Source organism: Neomonachus schauinslandi, chromosome 10, assembly GCF_002201575.2.
Source record: "Neomonachus schauinslandi chromosome 10, ASM220157v2, whole genome shotgun sequence".
Classification (NCBI taxonomy): domain Eukaryota; kingdom Metazoa; phylum Chordata; class Mammalia; order Carnivora; family Phocidae; genus Neomonachus; species Neomonachus schauinslandi.
The window spans coordinates 29065308-29086296 of NC_058412.1; the positions used below are offsets into that span (position 1 = coordinate 29065308).

General features: G+C 44.6%; 1 protein-coding gene across 4 annotated transcripts in view; it reads left to right on the forward strand.

The window, feature by feature from the left end:
• CRIM1 (cysteine rich transmembrane BMP regulator 1) overlaps positions 1–20989 on the forward strand; it is a 186798-nt gene that overhangs the window by 91013 nt on the left and 74796 nt on the right. For all 4 annotated transcript variants that reach the window (XM_021697804.2, XM_021697801.2, XM_021697802.2 and 1 more), the window contains exon 5: positions 16392–16513. In XM_021697804.2, the coding sequence (XP_021553479.1) occupies positions 16392–16513 (122 nt within the window). The remainder of the gene's footprint in view (positions 1–16391; positions 16514–20989) is intronic.

Sequence of the window (20989 nt, forward strand, 5' to 3'; positions counted from 1 at the left end):
AATTCTCCTCTATAATGGTTGGTTATGTCATGGTTTCCGAGAGAAATGGACCCCCACTACATGTAGCCGGAGGATAGATCCAGTTCCCCTGTGTCAGCTAGTCCAGACCTCCACGCAGTTGGGCTGCTTCTCAAGAAGATGGCTCCTAGATCACAGTTTTTTTTTTTCTTTACACTCCTCCCTCTTTGCTATATCCAGGGTTATGTGCCTAATTTTACAGGGGCTTTCCATCGCCTCTATAATTTTTCATGCCTTTTTAGATACAGGCTGATAGGGCAGACATTAACTAGTTAAAAATCTAGACAGTAATACCTCTACCTTATTTCCTCTCACTGTCAGTCAAATGCGTTTTTCAATACCCTTATGCCTTTTGACTTGTTATTTAATGACTTCCGTATTTTTATTAAGAAGATGAATGAATGGAATATGTTACAGTGACCCCTTTAAAATTTATTTTAATGAGATTTGTCCCAAATTTTTTGTTCTGAAACCATTCTGTGATCAGTTTCTGTATGTAAATATGCATTCCTTAAAAGTTACTGAGAAAAATCCAATCTGGTTATTTTGAGGTGGCAATCAATGAAGTCACTGTTTATGATGTTCAGACTTAAAATAGGGTTTTCCCTGGGTTGTACACAGTGCAGCCAGCCAGGTTCCCAAGCTCCCTCCTGGCTCCAGCCTCTTTCTGACTAACAGGTTTGATTCTCTTCCAGAACCTATATCTGGAACATTTATATCTCTTGCTTTCTGAGACACTACACTGAAAAACCTGTTTTATTTTTAAATCAAGATTTTAGAAGCATTTTTAACTTTTTTTTTTTTCCTTATCCAAAGTCATTTAAAAGTTTTAGATTATCTGTTAGCGAAAATGTTGACTAATATGTGACTTTGGTCTTTACCAAAAAGTATAATAGAATATCTTGAGCACATTACATTCCAGGTACAGCTCCCCTGGAAATGTAGACAAACCCAAATCATAGTGCTCCTCCTTGGGTGGCAGGTTATATGGCTCTCCTGTTTCAGAGATGGAGCCTGGTGAACCGGGAAAGGGGTCCTGCCCGGTGAGTGGTAGAGGCAGGGTGTGTGAGCACAAGCCACTAGGCTCACTGTCCCCTGTGGCCTTGAGCTCACTCCCCACCCACCTGTGCCTGGCCCCACCACTTAACCTAACATACCATGTGCTATACTTCCCTTTGTTACTATAGTCCGTGAGCAAATGTGTGCACGGGAGAAAACTGTTCAGCAGCGAAGGAATGTTCCTCCACACGTCACCTGGTGCCATGCAGAGAGCGCACGCACCTGAAGGTTGTGTGCAGGAATCTAGGCCCACTTCTGCATGAATTTGGACAAGGCTCTCATATTGTCTGCGTCTGTTTTCTTCTCTGAGAGAGAAAAAGGGGAAGAGGGATTTGATGATCTCAGAAGTAACTTCTACCTTTAAGTTCTTTGACTTTCCCAAGCCCTTGAGAGGGGAAAGAACCCAAGCCACTGGTGCTAGGAAACTCTTCGGTGAGAAAGAAGGAACATTTTAGAAAATTCCAGGACTCACAAGATACTGGGAGAAATATATGGTTTGCATAGTAATAGGAAGGGAAGAAAGTCTAAATGAAGTCATCAAACAATTATATTCACTTTTTTTTCATTTTCTTTAAAAAAAAAAAGAAAAACAACTTAAGAAAGGCAAAATGAAATAAACTTATAAGACCAGTGACTTAAATCAGGGTAATCAGACTGGTTGAATTGTGAAAGCCGGGTGATAATCCAGTTAAGTAGATGACCTGCTGGTCATTGGCTAATGGAATATTGCTAGTTGCTTCTTTTTTTTTTTACATCTGTAAATAGAGAGTCCCTTATATAGCAGGATTGGAGAATATCTGGTCAAAGGCTGAATCCATAAAAAAAGGGTTTACTCTCTTAAATTGCTTTCTAGTAGAAGGTGGACATCTCTGCCTGTCAGCCTGCTTTGCTGGGTGTGTTGGGGGAGGATGTGATGTGCGTCGCACCCTGCTAGCCCCGCACGCTCATGGGCGTGAACAGCAACCTGCTCGTGGCTGCTCACTGGCTCCCGGACCATGTTTGTACTTGCTTCTCCCCAGCTCTTGCTCCTTGACTTTTGCTGAGGTTTTATCTTCGTCTGTTTTCCCTATCCCTCTTTATTCAGCTCCTCCATATTCTTACTGGGTTTTTCTGTGTTTTACTCTAACTTGTGTACGCACACAGACGCCCACACCCAGCATTATACGGGTACAGGAGCGTTAGATTCTCTATTCCTGACTTTATGAGAGGACCGTTTCTTTCTACGACTGTTAAAATAAAAAAAGATCTACTGAATTAAGTTCCCCTTCTCTTTGTTTGATCCTCAGTTTTATTTCTCTAAGACGTTGACCTTAGAAGACAATTTCCCACTCATACCCTGTCATAACAGCTTGAAACACTGTGATTCCAGGAAGAGAAATAAGATAAAAGGAAGGATGCCAACCCCATTGTATCTGAAGGATACATCAGACACACAGCCCATGACCAGAACAAAAGTCATAAATTTCCTTTACTTTCATTGTAACATCTCGATGTTTGTATTCAGCTGCTTTGGGTTGAGAATCTAGGATGCTTCGTTCCCATTCCTCAATCTTGGTTTCCCTGTGCTCTCAAGAAAAACCGGTCTTGTTGGTGCTACATTGTATTATGATAATAGACTCTTAGTAGATTACCGTCACACCGTTTCTTATGAAGAGATGCATAGAGATTTTTAGAGAAGGAGCTTTCTTTTCTGGGGTTCCAGAATTCACAGCCTGACATTGGCTCTACCAGATGAGGCTGTCAGAATGAAGTCTTTGGCAGGTTGTCCCTTCCGTTCAGAAGAAGCCCTTGAGTTAAATAAAAATTAATTTAACCACAAAGCTACGGTGAGTAAAAACAAGGTGCAGCTTTGAAAATATCAGAGACTCCTTGAGGGCCTCATGGAAGACAGAGAACACTGGGCTTGGTTTGGTTTGGGGCATGGTGATAAATAAGATGTGGCTTAGGCTTGAAGGAGCTCAACACCTACAGACATCAGCTCTGCCAGCTTCAAGAAAGTTCCAGACTTTTTGGAAGGTAGTAAGAAGGGAACACACAGAGAGTGATCTGCCTTCAAGAAAAGAATCGATTAACAGACTGGCTTTCTACCAAATAATGGAAATGAATTTAAGAAAAAGCTGTAAAATAATTTGCCATCTGTAGCTCCAAACTCAGATCAAGGACTTCAAAAAGCACACATACAGAAAAGCTGATTATAATTTTTCACATCCCTCCCTCTTTGCATATCGTTTTTAATCTTGGGATCCTACAGGTCCCGTGTCATTGGGAACGCAGTGGATTTTCTTACTCGTCTGTCCACTTCTGAGTAGTAGTTTTGGAATGACTGTATTAGGAGTCCCTTAGCTTCCTGTTAATGTACATACACGTGGGTGGTTGAACTTTCCAGAGCTCCTCAGCCAACTATCTCCAGAGCCTCCGTCTATTGTTCTGCTAGTCAGAGCCTCGAGGATGGTGTTGGAGGGGTGGGAGTGGTGGGTGGGAGGATTATGCAAGGCCAGGAACACAGAGGGCAAGACTCTCAACACAGGACACATCAGCCCAACCAGACACATGTGTCAAAGCCAGGTACTTCCTGAGGGTGGCTTGGAACCGATAGGTCCCTTCTCAGAGCTCAGAGAGCACTCTTAGCTCTTCTCTGAGACAGTGTTAAGTTCTTTAGGTCATCAAATGATATTTATTATAGATGTGTATGCTTTTAACATTGTGCTAGGTAATTAAGTTGCTTGTATCACGCCTACACAAGCTAGCCAGTGGAAATTGTCCCCAAATAGGCATTCTCAAAAGGACTTCATCAAATTAAGAGTCTTATAATTAATTATCGTATCCATCTGTTCCCAAGACATTGTCTCAAAGAAGATGGCACTTAATAACTTTTTTTTTTTTTTGTAAGATTAGTCTGTTAGGACAGATTTCTCTAATTCAGTTCACTTTTTGGATGTTCTCTTGAATTTGGATAATTTATCCAGCTGCTTTTTGGGACTGTTGTAAAATTAAATTATACAATATGTAAAATATGCATTAGCATAGCTCAGATCTAAAACATTCCTGATTCTTGACATGCTATCATGGTAGCATTCCCTCTGTTTTTAAACACATCCAGAAAAAAATTTGGAAATCTATTTGAAGTCCTTCTTTCTCAACTAAGAAAAGAACATCTATTCTGTTGCCCTCTGCCACAGTAATGTTTGGCCCAAAAGAGCAAGTCAACTCATAACTAAAAAAGCCAGAGTCTATATTAAACTCTGATGTTTTTAAAACAAAATAATTTTAGGAATTCCATGTTGTTATTGGACTTATCCCCAGATGGAAGAAAATATGCTTTCCTAGAAGTAAAGCCCTTGTCCATGGAGATGAACTATCTCCCTAGTAGAGAGTTTAATTTGTCAATAATTCACTTCAGATGTGTTAAGCCCTGTTCTTCCTATATTAGTGCTTTACGCCTGTTGCATTTCGCCGTGAAAATGACCACTATCCAGTCTTCTTTTGTATTTAAGTCCTGAAACAAAGTGGAAGGCTCTCTTTGAGTGGCTTACAGTTTGGCCTGGTCATCACCAGACATTGAATACCTGGCCCTCTGACACTCACTGAAAGAAAGTAATTCAACTCCAGTTCATAGGACTTGGAAAGCAGACTGCACTGCATGGATAATATTGAACCTCAGAAGACTTTCCCCACCCACCCTCATTTGATATTATCATCATCATGACATAGGCAAATACATCAGCTCCAGACAGTTTGGCAAAAAGGTTTTGTGAAGCTATTCACGTGACTAATAAGCAAATCTAAAATGTTAGAAATCCTCCTTCCTCTGGAAATGCCCGAAGCAACCGCAGATTTCATGGATTGTATTTTACTGTTCATTTGCCCCTGTACATTGGATGTAAGTGACAGGGCTCCTCGTTGTGTAGACACACTTTGCAGAGAGTTCAGGGTTATATTTGCCCAGTAGACATTTAACTGCTTAACTGCAAATAAGATGGTGAAGACAGCTTGTTTCTCTTGAACTTGATGCTCACTTAATCTGTGAATATATCACACAGACAAGTGCATCTTAAATTGCCCTTTCCTGACTTTGCCTTTTTTTTTTTTAAAAGGAAAGAAGTTGTATGTCATGGCTCTTATGATATGATCAAGTACTTTGATTACCGTAACTAGGTCATGGATTCCTGAAGACTCTTAATGATACTTCTTGAGACATTAGATTGTGTATTTTTGAGGGCAAGGATGCTCCTTAATATGTCTCTCTCTCATTAGTGCTGAGCACAGGTAAATAAATATTCAATAATTGCTTTTAATTAAGTTAATAGATAGTTGATTTGCATCGAGTCCTAGCATCAAAACCCCTTTGTGTGTTTGGTCTGTTCAGGGAATGACTGAGTATTTATTGAGTCCTGGACATTGTGTTACCTGGTGGGAATAAGATGTAGACACTGATTTAAGGAGCTTACAGTCTAAAGGGAAGGCAAACACATATAAATCGTTACAGTTTAAAGTACTACATGCAGAAGTGTGCAAAAAAAGAAAAAAACAGCTCATAGAGCAAAAAGATACTAATTCTGATTTGGAAAACTGTTGGATTTGACTTTTGAGCTGAGTCTTTAAGAATGAGTCAGAGTTCATCAGCTGGAGAAAGAGGAAAGGGCATTCTAGGCTGTTGTGGTCATTGAGTTTTAAACTTTTCATGTGACTTCCAGCTTAAAACAGTATCACTAATCCCATCTATCTTTATGATTCAAGAAAAATGGAATTCATGACAATGTTGATTTCCCCCCCCCCCCCCAAAAACCACCCCCCTTCAGGACTACATCACTTGTTTAAGATGGTTTATTACTTTACTATTGTTTTCAATTAAAGATGTGTCACAGTGTGGTGCACACGGCCCCTTCTTACCCAGCCCTGGGCTACTTCACTAGTCTTTCCCCTCCACTCCCTCCCCCCGTAAGTCCCCCTACAGTGTATCTCCCAATCCCCACCCCAACACGTAACATGCTCCTGGTGGGCTGAGCCCTTTGCTCCAACCTAAATACACTATAGTCTTTCTTGCCTCTGCAAATTTGTGTAAGTTCTTCCTGTTCCTGGAATGTCCTTACCTGCACCCCCACTGCCCCCTGATAGCCACTCACAGCCTCCCTTCACACACACACACACACACACACCTCCAGGCATTTGTCTTCGGGCCTCTCCTCAGAGAAGGCATCATGGAGGAAGTGACTCTCGGAGGGAATGGAGGACTGTTAGGTAACAGTCCCAGGAGGGACTTCGGTGTTGAAGATGTTGAACAGCTCCCTGCCCCAACTGGGCTTTCCTCCAGCAGCCACCGATAGTTCGGGTCTCCACACAGACAGGGAGGTAGTTGGTTGGTATCACAGTTTGCACTTGGCCCCTTGGCAGGCTTGGGGTTGAATTTGACCCCAAGGCATGTTTTCTTTGCTTCACTTTTTTTTCCCCCCCTCATCTTTAATTATTTACATTTTAAAACTGGCATGCTTCACGTAAAAATATGGCTTCTTTTGAGCAATGGGAAGGTGTAGCAACATGGACTGTGCATTTCATCATGGAATGAATAGTGAACAGACCTTCTTGAGTTGTCTACACAATAGCCCTCTACTCTTTCAGGATTCCTGCCTGACTCCTAAAGACATTCAGGTTTGGCCTCTCTGGGTTTAGCTAACTTGGGGTTGGTGTCGAGGGACCAGATGTGAATGGAGGTTAAAGCGGCAAGAAGTTTAAAGACATCATGAAGATAAGGGCTCAGGTGAAACGCTGGGTTTGGGCTTGTGTTGCTAAGGAGTTACAGTCAGGATGAGGCCCAGGCTGGGGCAAAGAGGGAAAGATTTCTGGGGCACAGTGGTCTCAGGGAGGCTGAGAGTCAGGTGGTGGGAGCATGGGCATCAGAGGACCAGGAGCATGAACTGTTGTGATCAGTGAGTAAGGTGTTGGGCTTCAGAGATTTTAGAGTGCTCTGGCCTCAGGAGCGAGGAGCTGGTGTGCAAGACGCAGATTCCAAAAGATCAGGCGAGATCGGGGGGTTGAAAGTGCTTCGTCCACATAGACATGGAGGCCTTCCAAATTATTATATAAAATAGCTAAGAGGTGGTGAGCGCTTCTCTGTTCCAGGTACTGTCCTAGGTGCTTTTCATATATCAGTTTATTTAGTTCACAGAGCAGTTCCAGGAGATAGGATTACTTTAATCATCCCTATCTTACATAAAGCACAGATGAGGCTAAGAGAGATGCTATAACTTGCCCAAGGTCATAAGCTCCTTATGGCGAGAACGCAAACCTAAGGTTGTCCTCATGTCCAAGTGCATTCTCTGACCTCTCCCGCCTTAGGAAATGGAGGGGAGACAGAGCCACAGAGAGGGAGGGCCTGCATGAGGGAGGAAAGTGACAGCATGGAGGATGTGGTCAGCTCAGAGGCAGTTGACCTCCCTTCCAGCCCAGGTGAATAAGTGAGTGTGGGGGAAGTCACTGTCTCACTAAAGACAGCTGTAAGGAAATACCATCTGGGGTCAAGCCAGGTAAGTGTCAAAACTGATTTGAGTAGCACGCTTTGCAGTGATGTTCAGATGTTGAGAGTTTGTCTGCAAGGGGAAGGTTGGGGAAAGCAGAGAGGTTGGAATGGAAGAATGAGTCCCCAAGAAGCAGAGCAATGCTCTTGAGGACAGGAAACCAGAGGATCTTGCACTTTGCACTGATGACAAGGATGAGAGGTCTGGGAATTGACAGCCCACACGGGTCCAAGTGGACACATGCTTCACGATGCACGCTAGGTCAGCAGCAGCTCAGGCCCCAGGTGGCTGTGGGGGCTCCAAGGCATGTTAGCCACCCCGGCTGTTCAGGTTCTCAGATAGAAGGTTAGTCCTGACATCTCTGGTGTTTGTTCTTCATGTGCTGCGGAGAGGAAATGGAAAAGTTCACATCCCACTGTGTTCTCATTTGTGATTGTATATCCCACTCCTTCCTAAACTAAACTCCCTGAACTGAGAGCCAGAAGCCTTTGCATCCCCGGCCCCACCCAGCTGAGTGCCCCTGCTTGTACTCACCCAGCAGATCATTCGGAAACAATTGTATGTTCATACATCAGCTGATTCCGTGTTCCACGGCACCCGGTTCCGATGTAGTCCATGATCCCAGCTCTGAGATGGGATTACCTTATGTTGCTTGTGCAGACTTCCTCTCCACATCCGATCCCAGTCCTCCTTCCTGGAGCGTGCCACGCCGGTTTCCCTTCTTTCTTCCTCTTCTTGCTCACCGGTTCTCCGTGCATCTCTCACTCCTGCCCTTTTACTCTCCGAGCCCATCCTGCCGACCACGAAGAGCAAATGCCAGCGTCTTTCCCCCAGACCTGAGGCGCGAAGGCAGAAAGCCTTCCGTTCCTGAGACTCGGTCGTTGTCAGACTGTTGGGCTACCCACGGAGGGTGGTTCAGGATGCCCGCCAGGTCCCAGCTCTCCTGTTTCAACAGGGGCCCAGGCCCACAGGGGAGTCTTTCCAGCTGGGCACGTACTCTGGTTCCTTGGCTGCCAGGACTGAATCCCTCTGGAACTGTCCCGACTCTCTTCTTTAAGCCATCACGTTGAGCTGGTGACATGTGTGAAGAGCCATTGCCTCCTCAACCCGCCTGCTTACTGTGGAGCCTGGTTCTAGCACGTGACTACCAATCTTAGAGGAACCATGTGGGCTTATCGATTCCATTTTCCTACCATTTCTACCACTTTTCTTTCAACTTGGCACTGTAAGATAAGATTCCTGAGCCACATGCCAACCTTGAGGGCGCTGTAATCATCTGCCCCTTGAGAACAGCAGAAGAGAAGGGCTACAGTGACGACTTTATTAAGGTCTACAGTAGACTTTGTCATTATGACTGATACTAGAAATGCAAAGGAATATTTTACCTCATTGCCCTCAAGTTATATCTTCTGTGTATTGGAGCATATCCTTTGATTGCTCCCCACAGGAAAAAACAAGACATAACCGTAACAACAATGCAGGCTGATTTTACTATTGTCTCCGAAAGGGCAAGTGGTGAAGAATTTGCAGTTTCTGGTTGTGAAATCGAGAGGGGACAGCTGTTGGAAGGAAGCGCCTGATCCTCAGAGCTGGGCCAGGTGCTTGTGTGGCTAAGTAACACGCGTGTGTAACTGCCTGGGGGGTGGAAACGCAGGGACATCGTGCAGGAATTAGCTTGAGAAAGGGTGACCAAGGGTTTGTTACTGAGTGAGTAGCAAATCTCTTATGGTGAGCCATGAGAAAAATTGGGATCCTAAGAAACTTCCCGAGGAAGGAGTGCAGTTCTCCATAAGGATAGTTAGACCCTCAGGAGGGAAACCCATTTATTTTAGGATGTTTTATTTACAGTATCTCTCTCCCTCTCTCCCTCTCTTTTTTAACTTCTGAATTCCTGAAAAGAGGTAAAAAATTTAATCAGTACAAAAATAGTGTATCGAATTTAATTAAACTTGTAGCTGCTTTTTACAGAACTAGGTTTTATGTGTCATCATAATTTCCATTCCTGACCGTTATTTCATTAATACACTGAATGGAATCCTAGTAGTACAAGTGCCTTTTGCCCTTTATTTCCACATTTCTCCTTATTGCCTAACTAAGGGGAGAGGCCCCCCCCCCCCCCCCCCCCCTATAAGTAGTAGTTTTTTTATTTACAGATGGTGCTTCTCCCGTTTTGAAGGGCTCCTGCATCCAGTCAGGTGCAGAGTACATGCAGGTTTGGGAGGGACTGTTTGCGGAGAGCCTCATGGAGTGGTTTTCCCTCCAGGATGTGGGGCCGGGATATGGGTCTGCTCGGGGAAGATGAGGCCTAGGTGGTTTGTTGCTTCCACATTTCCTCCCCTGCAGGAGTTTATTGTAGGGGAATGTTAGAATAACATTTGGCCTCCGCTCTGCACGGCGCCCACCGCAGGGCACTCTGGTGCTTTGCTGAATAGCAGTGGGAGTAGCGAGGAGGACTCCTCTCCTGCGGCCTCTTCTGGCCCCCCTCTGGCTTTGTCTCCTTTACGGTGTCTCTAGTCACTCTAGTGAAGCACACTATTGATTCTTCAGCTAAATTGTGAAGCCCTAACTTCAGTTCTGAGGATATGCCCAGGAATCTGGAGACACCAGGATCAGGCCTATCGTTTCTTCTCCTGCATTGCTTAGTCCTCTTTAGTAGGAAACAGAGAGTTGTAGATGTGTACGTATGCTCCTTCTCAAAAAAAAAAAAAAAAAAGTCCAGAAAGCTTCTTCAGAGAGAAGGCCCACCATGAGCTGGGTCTGACGGTGGAGGGCCAGCAAGGAGAAGGGGGTGGGGGAGGAGGACGAGGAGCCGGCAGCGCGGGCGTGCAGGCGTGTGATGTGCTCCGAGGACAGGGTGGACGCCGGGAGGCGCAGGGAAAGGCACGAGCCAGGATCGGACTGCTGCAGTGAAGGGAAGGCGAACGGCAGTAACAGAAGCGTGGAATTTTCGAGTGAGAAAAAAGCTCATTCCGCTCCAGCCATCTCATTTTTATGACGAGAAACCTGCCTCCCAGTGTGGCTGGCCAGGGGTGACACATTTCCTGGCAGACGATAGCATGACCCAGTCACTGTGGTGCCTGTCTTCACGCCACGCGTCTCTCACTCCTAAGCAATCGTATTGGGGCAGGAAGGAGGTTTTGTAAATGATTGAGAGCAAGTGCTACGAATCATCATTCTTATTAACATGACAGAACTCGTTGGACTTGGCTTTTTCTACTGGGAAGTGGAAATGAAGCCATGGCAGCTGAGAGCCTGCATCTCTGCGAGCAAGTTGCTCAGAACATGGGGACGGGTTCCCTTGAGTGGAATCTCCTGGAGGGCTTGAGATGCAGGCAGATTCTGAGCCCTGCGCCAGACTTGCAGAGGAACAGTCCCCGAGGGTGGCACCTTGGAACCTGCATTCTAGACAGGTTCCATCGTCTTGCCCTCCACACGCTAATTTTGAAAAGTGCTATACCTATTAGCTCTCAGTCTGAAATTTATACCCGTAAAAGCAATGCATGGTTTAATCTCTGACTCTCTGGATTTATCCTCATTTTTTTTTTTTTCATTTACGAGACAAATAAGACCTGCCCCGCACTAGAGGAATTCACAGGAGAGGCAGTTAAGATTTTGATTTCATAGGATGAGCATGTTCAGCCCCAAGAGTTCGGTACCCATGTGTACTATTGAAGGTCAGAGGAGAGAAAATTAATCAATCCTGGTTGCCTATTTTTTTTTTTAATGTTTCAAGTTTTTATTTAAGTTCTAGTTAGTTGTTAACATAGAGTGTAATCCTGGTTGCTTTTTGATCAGAGAAGAAGGCCTTGTAGGGTGGGTGGTCTTAAGGTTGTGTGGAATTCACCAGCGGCAAAAGAGTTGAGGCGGAGTGCGCCTCGGAGCTGTGGTGCTGGGGGAGAGGGTTGGTTGGGTGAGTAGACTCGGTGAATGGCAGATTGCCCTTGTTGCTCAAGTGCAGCAGGTGGGGGAACCCGTAGAACATGGAAGCTCAAAAAGATAAGTAGAGGCTCGACTTGCAAGCACTTTAGGGGCTGTGCTAGGACTCATGCCTGCTTGGGACTCTGTGTCATCTGGGAAGCAAAGGACATGAAGGGAAAGCATCGGTATATATTGCCTTTCAGCCAACGCAACCAGCCAGCCTGGGTCTCCTAAGGAGGGGAGTGCCCTCTAGGGGCTCAGATGATTTCTGAGCGCTGTTCATCATTGTTGCTCAGGTGCTCAGATGCCCACTAAGCTGAATCCATACCTACTTGAGAGAAAAAAAGCTTCAGCAACCCACCCGGCTGCAGCTGTGATTACATTATGCAAGGATTTATTAATGTGGTGCCTTGATTGATCGTTATCTTAATACTGAGGATAACATTAGAAGCTTGATTTTTCCGGCAAATTGCACCTACAGGTTGCTTCTTGTTTGAAGTTACAAAGCCCTTAGCCCACGTATTGTATGATTCTGTTCTATGAACTGTCCAGAATAGGCCGATCCATAGAGACAGAACAGAGATTCATGGTTGCAGGGTCCAGGGGGGAGGGAATGGGGAGTACAGGGCTTCTTTTTGAGGTGATGAAAATGTTCTAAAATTAGATAGTATGGTTGCACAACCCCATGAATATAAAAACCACTGAATTGCACTTTAAAGGAGTGAATTTTATGGTATGCTAATTATCTCAATAAAGGTGTTATTTCATTTATTTATTTTTTATTTTTTTATTCTTATGTTAATCACCATACATTACATCCTTAGTTTTAGATGTAGTGTTCCATGATTCATCGTTTGTGCATAACACCCAGTGCTCCATGCAGAACGTGCCCTCCTCAATACCCACCACCAGGCTAACCCATCCTCCCACCCCCCTCCCCTCTAGAACCCTCAGTTTGTTTTTCAGAGTCCATCGTCTCTCATGGTTCGTCTCCGCCTCCGATTTTCCCCCCTTCATTCTTCTCCTCCTGCTATCTTCTTCTTCTTCTTTATTTTATTTATTTATTTTTTTTTTTTTAAAAAAGCCCTTAGCCCTTCTGCTGTAGGTGTCCTGCAAATAGCTCTGCCTGAAGTAGCCTTTTTGAGTTCATGGTATAGAAATCTCAGTGTTTTGCTTCTCCCTTTCTCTTCTGTATTTTTGTTTAGTTACTATTATCCCTCTTTTATTCGTTTCCAGTTCTGTTGAATTTAATAAATATTTATTAATGACTACGCATAGTAGATGCAAGGAGAGCTTGTGGTAAGATTGGCGCTCACGTCACCACAAGCACAGTGAGAGGAACCTTAAGGGAAGTATGGGATCTGGCGGCTCCTAGAGAAGCCGTGATCTGAGGTTGGCCCACGAGGACGGATGGTATCTGGACAGACAGCTGGATAAGGAGTGTTCAGGAGGGAGCAGGGGTGAGTGGTGCAAAGGCAGCCAGGGTGAGAGCTTATGTGGAGAACAGAGGAGTGACCCGAGCGGAAGGAAAATGAAGAGAAAGACCACAGAGTAGAATTGGGGGGGGAAGAGGCACGTGGACTTGACAGTGTTGACTCCTAGGCTGAGCACCTGATCAGTTAAATGAGGAGCAGCTGAAGACTTTTGATGTCGGAAATACAGGAACTGGGCCATAGGATGGGTGTGAGGGGCAAGGAGAGACCCAGGGGAGGGGAGGCCAGGTGAGAACATGGAAATTGGTCGGGGGGGGGGGGGGATTTAGAAGTGAGGGTAAGTGTTGACATCGATGTCATGAGCATCTCTTTCTCGTATGTCATTCTGTTTCCTCTGCTGCTGCTCCACATGTTTTCTCCATTTTCTTGTTTGCTCTTTCTCTAGGCACTGGGGTAAAGGGCAGGAGGAAGACTGGGGAGAAGGGACAGAGAAAGAATAAAAATGAAGAGAAAAGGTAGTAAGGACAGAAGAACAGTTTGCATGTTTCAGTTGTTTTGTAATTCAGCATTTCCTCTTCATGATTCGCTAGAAGAGAATCTAGTCTCTTCTAGTGGAAAATACAGGGCAGGAAACCTTATTTATTTTCAGGTCAGTTGTGGAGTCTGTGTGCCTCACTGTTCCCATCTGTAAAAGGGAAGAATAGCTACCTCCAGTGTAGGTAAACCAGGGAATCTACGGTAATCTTATTAAAGAATTTTTTAAAACTACACTGGACTCACATAATTTGTAGACATAATAAATTTCCGTGGCAGATAAGGGTCCTGGTGAGTCCCCCGTTCGTGAGTGTAAACCCACCTGTCAAAACATAATCCATGTGAGTTGTATTATGTGGAACTATAGGAAATTGCTCTTTGACTATTTTTGACCTACAAGAAAATGACAGTTTCCCTGAAGTTTCAACCTAATAGGTAGCTAGCTGCTTGATAGATACCTGATGTGAGCCCAGGTTTTCGCCCTTTCTGGTTTCTTAGTAAGTTCCTTCTTTATTAAGGTGCTGATGGTCTTCAACACCTGTTCATCTTCGGTTCAGGGGAAGCTGTGAGAAGACAAAAGACAGCAAGAAGTGAGGAAGGGTTGCCAAGGGGCTAGTCCAGAAGGGGAAAGGAGCTGGGAGCCAACCAGCCAGCAAAAACAAGGACACCTGAATCCTCGGAACTTGAACATGTAGTCATTCTGGGTTTAGAAGCAAAAATTCTGCATCAAGGGTTTTCCTTTGCTAAGTGGGTTACTAGGCAGTTGTGCGCAGTTTCAGACCTTCTGTAACATACCGTAAACAACCTTTGTGAATCTCTACAAAAGCAAGGGAGAGATCTAAATGTTGAGAAACAGGTCAGATGTAAAAGGAGAAAAAAGAAGCCATACGGCAGACTCCGTTACAGTTTTCAGCTTGGTGGGGTTTCTGACAGCCTAGCAGACAGCCTGGCACATAAGTGCCCATACGTGTGCAGGACAGGTCACTGAAGGGCTGAAGGATATCTGAAGAGGTATTTTTTTGGTTCATTGTATACTCGCTGGTGTTTGATTTAGAATTATTCACTGAAACAGGGAGGAAGATGGATCCCAGAAGATGTGGAAGAAAAGGTTAGTCAGCTCTTCTTGCAGGCTGCTTTCATTATAATCACATGCAGATATCAGGATCAGGGCGTGGCCTCTCAATCCCCTAGCCCCATTGATCTGTAGAGACCGAAGAGTTGAAGTTGTACAAAGGATCAAGAATACACTTGATATATCATTACTGTAACATCACAGGGATAGGATTATCTGCCTGAAACTGCAGTGACAAGGCACATACAAAGGAAAGACTATGGGATAACCTTTGCAGGAACTAAAAACCCAGTTCATCTTTACCCAGCCCTGTAAGGTGATTGTCTTATGGGAATACAGATCTGCCCACATAGAAAAGGCAAATGTTTATCTTAAACCATAGGAAGAAACACCGGTTGCAGCAAAACCTTAATTATCTAACCCCCTCTTCTCCCAGGTGCCCAGCATAACCATCGCCCCACTGGGAAGAAGGCTGAAAGGGCCCACCTCGAGAGGGGTTGTTCACACCTTTCCAGTGACTTGCATGGTCTTTGGTGCAAATTTTAATTGAAGTTTGTTTCCTTTTTTATTGTATGCTTAACTATAAATGTAACTAGATCTCTGGGCCTGATTATTGAGGTACTTGTGGACTACATGCATATTTTGTTAAACACCCAAAGAACAATAGGAGAACAAAACAATTAAGGGAGTGGGGAACAAAACCAAAATTAATGAGTGTGTTACCAGTTCTTCCCTGCTGGGAATGTTACCCTCCCCTGATCTTGACCTGCACTGTACCCAAATACCCACATACTTCCTGCAAGGATGTCTCTTTTTAGGATGCCTTGCTTTCACTCCTGTCAACCCAGGAACTCCTTGAGTCATCCTCTCCGCCCTCTGATCCCCACTTCCAGCCCGCCCCGGCTGGAGTCTAGCTGCTCCTTCCTTTTATTTCATTTATATCCTGACACCCTGCTGCCCTGAGCTTCTCATTTCCTGCCTAGTTCCTTGTAACAGATCATCAGCAGGCAGTTGACACATTTTGTTCTCCTCTCATGAATACCCACCACTCTGACTTTTCTCTGTTTAGGCTGGTTTCCCAGCAGAGTTGAAGTTAAGGAAGGGTGAGAGCCAGCAGAGCGAGCTTGCAGTTCAAGGAACACCTCGTTCATGCATGTAGAGATAAATGGACATGTAGTAGCTTAAAAGATGCCCCAAATTAAGACTTTCAGCTTTCACATAGCTGTCACAAAGTCCACTGACCGAAGATTGTGCCCTTGATAAAGAGCTCCGCGGTCTTCCATCAGAGTCTGTTTCTTCTGTGATACACAATTATAAATTAAGGTGGCTAAAGATGAGGGTCCTCCCAGACACAGTCACACTGGCAAATAGGGACTCAAAAGATACTTACTTAGTAGCTGAAAGAAGGGTCAGAAGAATGTCTGAAAAACACCAAAAGGTCAACAGCAACAAAGCAGCAACACAGAGCACCCCTTCCACGTGAGCCCTTGCGAGCGTCACTGGTTTATGGATAACACCATAATGTATGCACGTAAACACGGCCCCGCATCATCAAGAGAATGCAGGTTATGCTGGTCTGGTTAAGTAAGAAATGACATAATGCATTTTAGGAATATGTGAAAATGGTTAAAATTAAAAATACAGGTGTATATTAAGGAGATGAGCCTCAGTTATTGGGAATGCAAATTAATGTTAGCACCCACTCCTCATTTCCCCGTGACCCCAGATACCCAGGACAGCGTCCTACAGACAAGCTCGTGCCACAGCCCCTGCCACCTTGTGGGCTCCCGACTTCTATGTTGTTGTTTATTCATGGGGTTTTCCTTCCCTTTTCTTTGGTTTCAGATGCGAGTGTCTCTCTGGCTTATGTGGTTTCCCCGTGTGTGAGGTGGGATCCACTCCTCGCATAGTCTCTCGTGGAGATGGAACACCTGGAAAGTGCTGTGATGTCTTTGAATGTGTTAATGGTACGTGGGGTTTCTCTTGTTCTCAGAGAGTGTACATTCGTGCAGGAGGAGGGGAGGGTTCCATCTGGCCGCTTCTGCCTTTTGTAAGGCAGGGCATATACTCGGGGGCTCAGAGCAACTCCCTCAAGAAAGAAGGTTTGCTTGAGATCCCACAGTGCAGCAAAGGCAGTGAGGAAAGGGGACCCTCGTTCCATCCATCAGAAAGAGGATTTCGGAGGTGGAGGCCCGGATTTCATGTAGCTGTCATATTCTGCTGTGTTTCAGTAGTGCAAAAATGTTAGAATTTCACGAAAAGGATCATGGAGCCTGTAATCATCCTGCTGCTGCTGTCAGGAGCCTGTCTGTAGGACGAACACCACACCGAAGCTACCACAGCCTGAGACAGGAGAGGCATTGCTCATCTAGCGGAGTATTTTCCTACTTAGAGAGCACGTCTTTGACCAGTGCTGGGTCCTTCATATTGGCCTGCTTTCAGCTTGAGCCTTGTGGCCCAGAAAAAGCATTCTTCAGTCACAAGATCCCTTCAAATAGAATCCGCCTGCCCCTCCCTTTCACCTTTCACAAGAGGGCTCGGTGTTTGGTGACATGGGGCTGATTGAATTTAGATGCTAGAAGGGAGAAGAACCTAAGACCTATCCCTCCCTCAGAATTTTCAGAAGGAAAACAAAGGATAAAAGTCAAGCAAGTGAAATGTCAATAATTCTAGCCCTGTTGAGTCAATACCTAGACACAAGGAAAATGAAGATGCATTTGGACAAATCCAACAAAATCACACGTGCAGAAACCCCCATAGTAACTGCTACCTCTAAGACACCAGAATTCAGAAGAATTTCTACCCTCTCTCAAGCCTGCCCTCTTCCCCAAGAAAATTCAAATTGAGTCCTGTTTCATTGCGTCCCGTAGTTTTGAGTGCAGTGGCCGCCTGTCCTTTTGTTTTGCTTGGAGGAAACACTTGTGGTATGGCTTCGGAGTCGAGAGAACATAGACTGGAACCGAATGATCTCGCTTTGAGAATTGGTTCCTCTGCTTACCAGCTGTGTAACTTCGGGTGCCTCTTGGTCTCCCGGGGCCTCAGTTTCCATATCTGTCAAATGGAGTGAATAACAGTCACTTAGATGAGGTTTTATATGGGAAGCAGTTACCGTGGTGCCTCAAGAGCAAATGGTCTTTATTTGGGGGTACCCACCTCCTGTTCACATCCACAAACACGGTTCTGGATATTTCCGAGGGGATAGAGAAGGTGAGATGAGCTTCCTGACTCAGACCTCACGGATACAAGGCAAAGGGCAGAAGTCTGCGCTCAGTGCTTCTCCTCACCTATAGTCGTGTGTGTTAAACACCAGCAAATGGCCCAGCTTTTTCTCTGATACTGCTGCAAGGTGTATTTGTAGGTGACATTCTGTGGGTATTTAACTCCTACCGCTTGAGACCAATAGTCGCTGCGTCCCCTGTGCTCCCAGCATCTCAGATGCGCTTCCTTCCAGGACCCCTTACTCTGCCAGGTGCTCTCATGTCTGTGTCTGATTCTCACATCTGAACCGCCAGAGGGCAGAGAGTCTGTCCTTGTGTCTGTGGGTAGGAACATGTTGTCTGCCTCACAGAAGGCACCCAGGCTTTCTTGGGGGAGTGAGTGAGCAGATTCATGTCATCTTAGTTCCCTCTAGAGGTGGCTATTAAATACCAGCCCACAGAGGGGTTACTTTGTGGGAATCCTCCATCTTTTACTGCCCTTCCTGAAACATTAATCTTGAAAGTCATTTGTCCCCTGGAAATACCACCGCTAGTAATACAATTTGCTCTTATGTCCTCAGGGTGAGGAAGAGGAGTGCGTTTCTTCTTTCCTTGCATCTCGATTATAGAAATCCATTGTCATACCCTTCTTATCAGGACACTGACTTCACATCTCACCCCGGCGTGGTGTAATTCAGACAGCTAAGGACTGCACCCCACCTCAGGGGCCTCGGATGAATCTTTGGGGCCTGCTCCCGTTTATAGCCTCACTTTTTATAGAGCTCTGAGTCCAGGAATAGGACTTGCCATCTGCCATGAGAAAATGCAGAGATGACAGAGCTGATACTCGCACTGTTTCTGGGGGTGCCTCTTTCTTGACACCACAAACTTGGGTCATCTTTGCTTTATTTATTGTCCTATTTAGTGTCTCTATTACTATCTTAGTCATTGAGTTGTAGACGAGACTAGAAACGTTAATGCTATGAAGATTCATAATCAAGGAATAACAATAATGTGTAAAGACATTCTATCTCCAAGTCTATATTTTACTTCTTTTGAGATATACATACATACACACACATATGCACACACACACACACACACACATCTGTGTGCCTGGGAAAATCTTACTATTGTCGTAAGGTCATCGTTAGAGGGTATTACATATCAAAAACTCATTGTTATCACTTAGAAAGGCAGAGGTCTGTATATTTATAAAGCTCTGCTTATCCACAAGAGATTTCAGGTAACTTTATAGCAAAAACAAGTAACAGAATGCTGAAATATTAATGAGAAAAGAGGGAACCATAGAGTGGTATGTAAAAGTTGAAAGTGAAAACGAAAAAGAAAGTGCCCACAGGTACATAGGCTGTGTCTGTCTGTCTGTATAATTGCCAAGGCTAAACGTTAGCCAGGCCCCCGACCTCCTGGCCATCAAAGTGAAAAAAGAAGATAAGAGTCAGATACGCAATTCTTATTTTTAGGGGAAGGAAACCTCCTTGGAGGGGGCAGCTCTCTTCTCACCTGGAAATTTGAAAAGCTCTAGATGATGCAGTCGTTCTGTCCTGAGTTACTTTCATACCACCAGTCCAGACACAGGTTTCCGGTCTCAACAGAAAGCAGAAGCAAAATATTAAAATGCAACTCCATGAAAGTAGTTCTCAGAGATCAGTGTGACACACAGCTGGAACCTAGATGACCAGAGCATTGTCTCTTGGATTTTGAAAACTCCCAAAAATGTAGGAATAGCTCTAGAAGCCCCCCTCCCCTTCAGGAGACAGTGAGTTGAATGTTAACATAACTAACCTCACATGTAGAAATGGAGATAGCAGGCTAGCACTCAGTTCCTAAGCTGCCATTGAGGTGATCTGTGTGTGTGTGTGTGTGTGTGTGTGTGTTTTAAAACAAGCATTAAAGTGAAAACACAAGATGAAAAATGTTCACAGAGAATTTGAGAACCCCTGAGTTTTGAAAACATTAGCCTGGAGGAATAGATAGAATATTCTCCATAAATATTATTCTCTTTTCAGTTTGGTTTGGTTTGGTTTGGTTTGGTTTTGGTGGTGGGACTGGAGAGTTGCAGACCAGATCGAGGCAGTTTGTGACTGCATTCTCTGATGAGAGCCAAAAGGAGGACCTATGAGGTATTGGCTGAAGGACAGGGCTGTTTAGAAACCAAAGGAACAGGTGGTATGATTGAGCTCCTTTCATGGAAACTTAGAAGTCATCAAGGTCATCAGCTGGAGGTATGACCTCCACAGCAGTAGTGAAGCAGTCTGGAGTCCCCTTCAGTACTGTGTCTGTTTGGGCCCACAAACAAAAGTTTCATCATCCGTCAGCTGGAACTGAGCAATGGCCTTTACTTTTAGATGGGCACATGTTCTCCATTTTGCTCTAATACACCCTTACACGAGCCCACCCTTCTCATTCCTGGAGGAGTTTAGATTTGAAATCTCAAGCATAGAATATGGAAGTGATCATTTGGTTGCTTTAGATATGTGATCAGTTGTGTATGTATATGTACAAACATCTGAGTAAAGCAGAACATCTTGGTTCGAGTGTCATAGCCAATAACTGACTCTTTCAGCATGGGAAGTTCATCAGTCATGGGAGAGCCATACCCAAGGTTGGCTTGCTCTTTGTGTAAAATTTTGGCACAGAAAACTTACCTGCAGTCTTTTAATACGGAAATTAGTGCAAAAACATCTACTGAGAACCCTTTGTATAGCAATAATGCTCAGTAATGTTTCTAGAGACATAATATTTACTTCTGCAGTAATGAAGAGAATACTGCTCTTTGAAAGAAATACTCCTCATTGTGCACTTATTGAGCACCCACTGTGTTCCTGGAGCCTTATCAAGCTGATCTTACTTAAGAGTGATACCACTTTTTGCAATCCTTTATAAGGGTTGTTCCCTAAATAGATCTGTTGGGTGCACTCTAGCGCACACACCTCTTCCCCCCATGGACAAGGGCTTTTTCCTCTTCAGGTGTTTAGAATCGCATGTACGCTGTTTTTGTGATCCATCTGTTTGCTGTTGACATAGGGAGAACTTTTCAGACCTTTCCCATCTGACGTGTAGTTTCTCTCTTTTGGCTTATGCTGTCTACCCACTGGGCTTCCTACACAGCTCACCCACAGTAAAATGAGACCAGAGGCAAGGTATTGGCCTTTTCCTACTGAGAGATTGAAGAGAAAAAGCAACAGAAGTGTATCTGTTTAGATTTTTCTTCCACTTTCACAT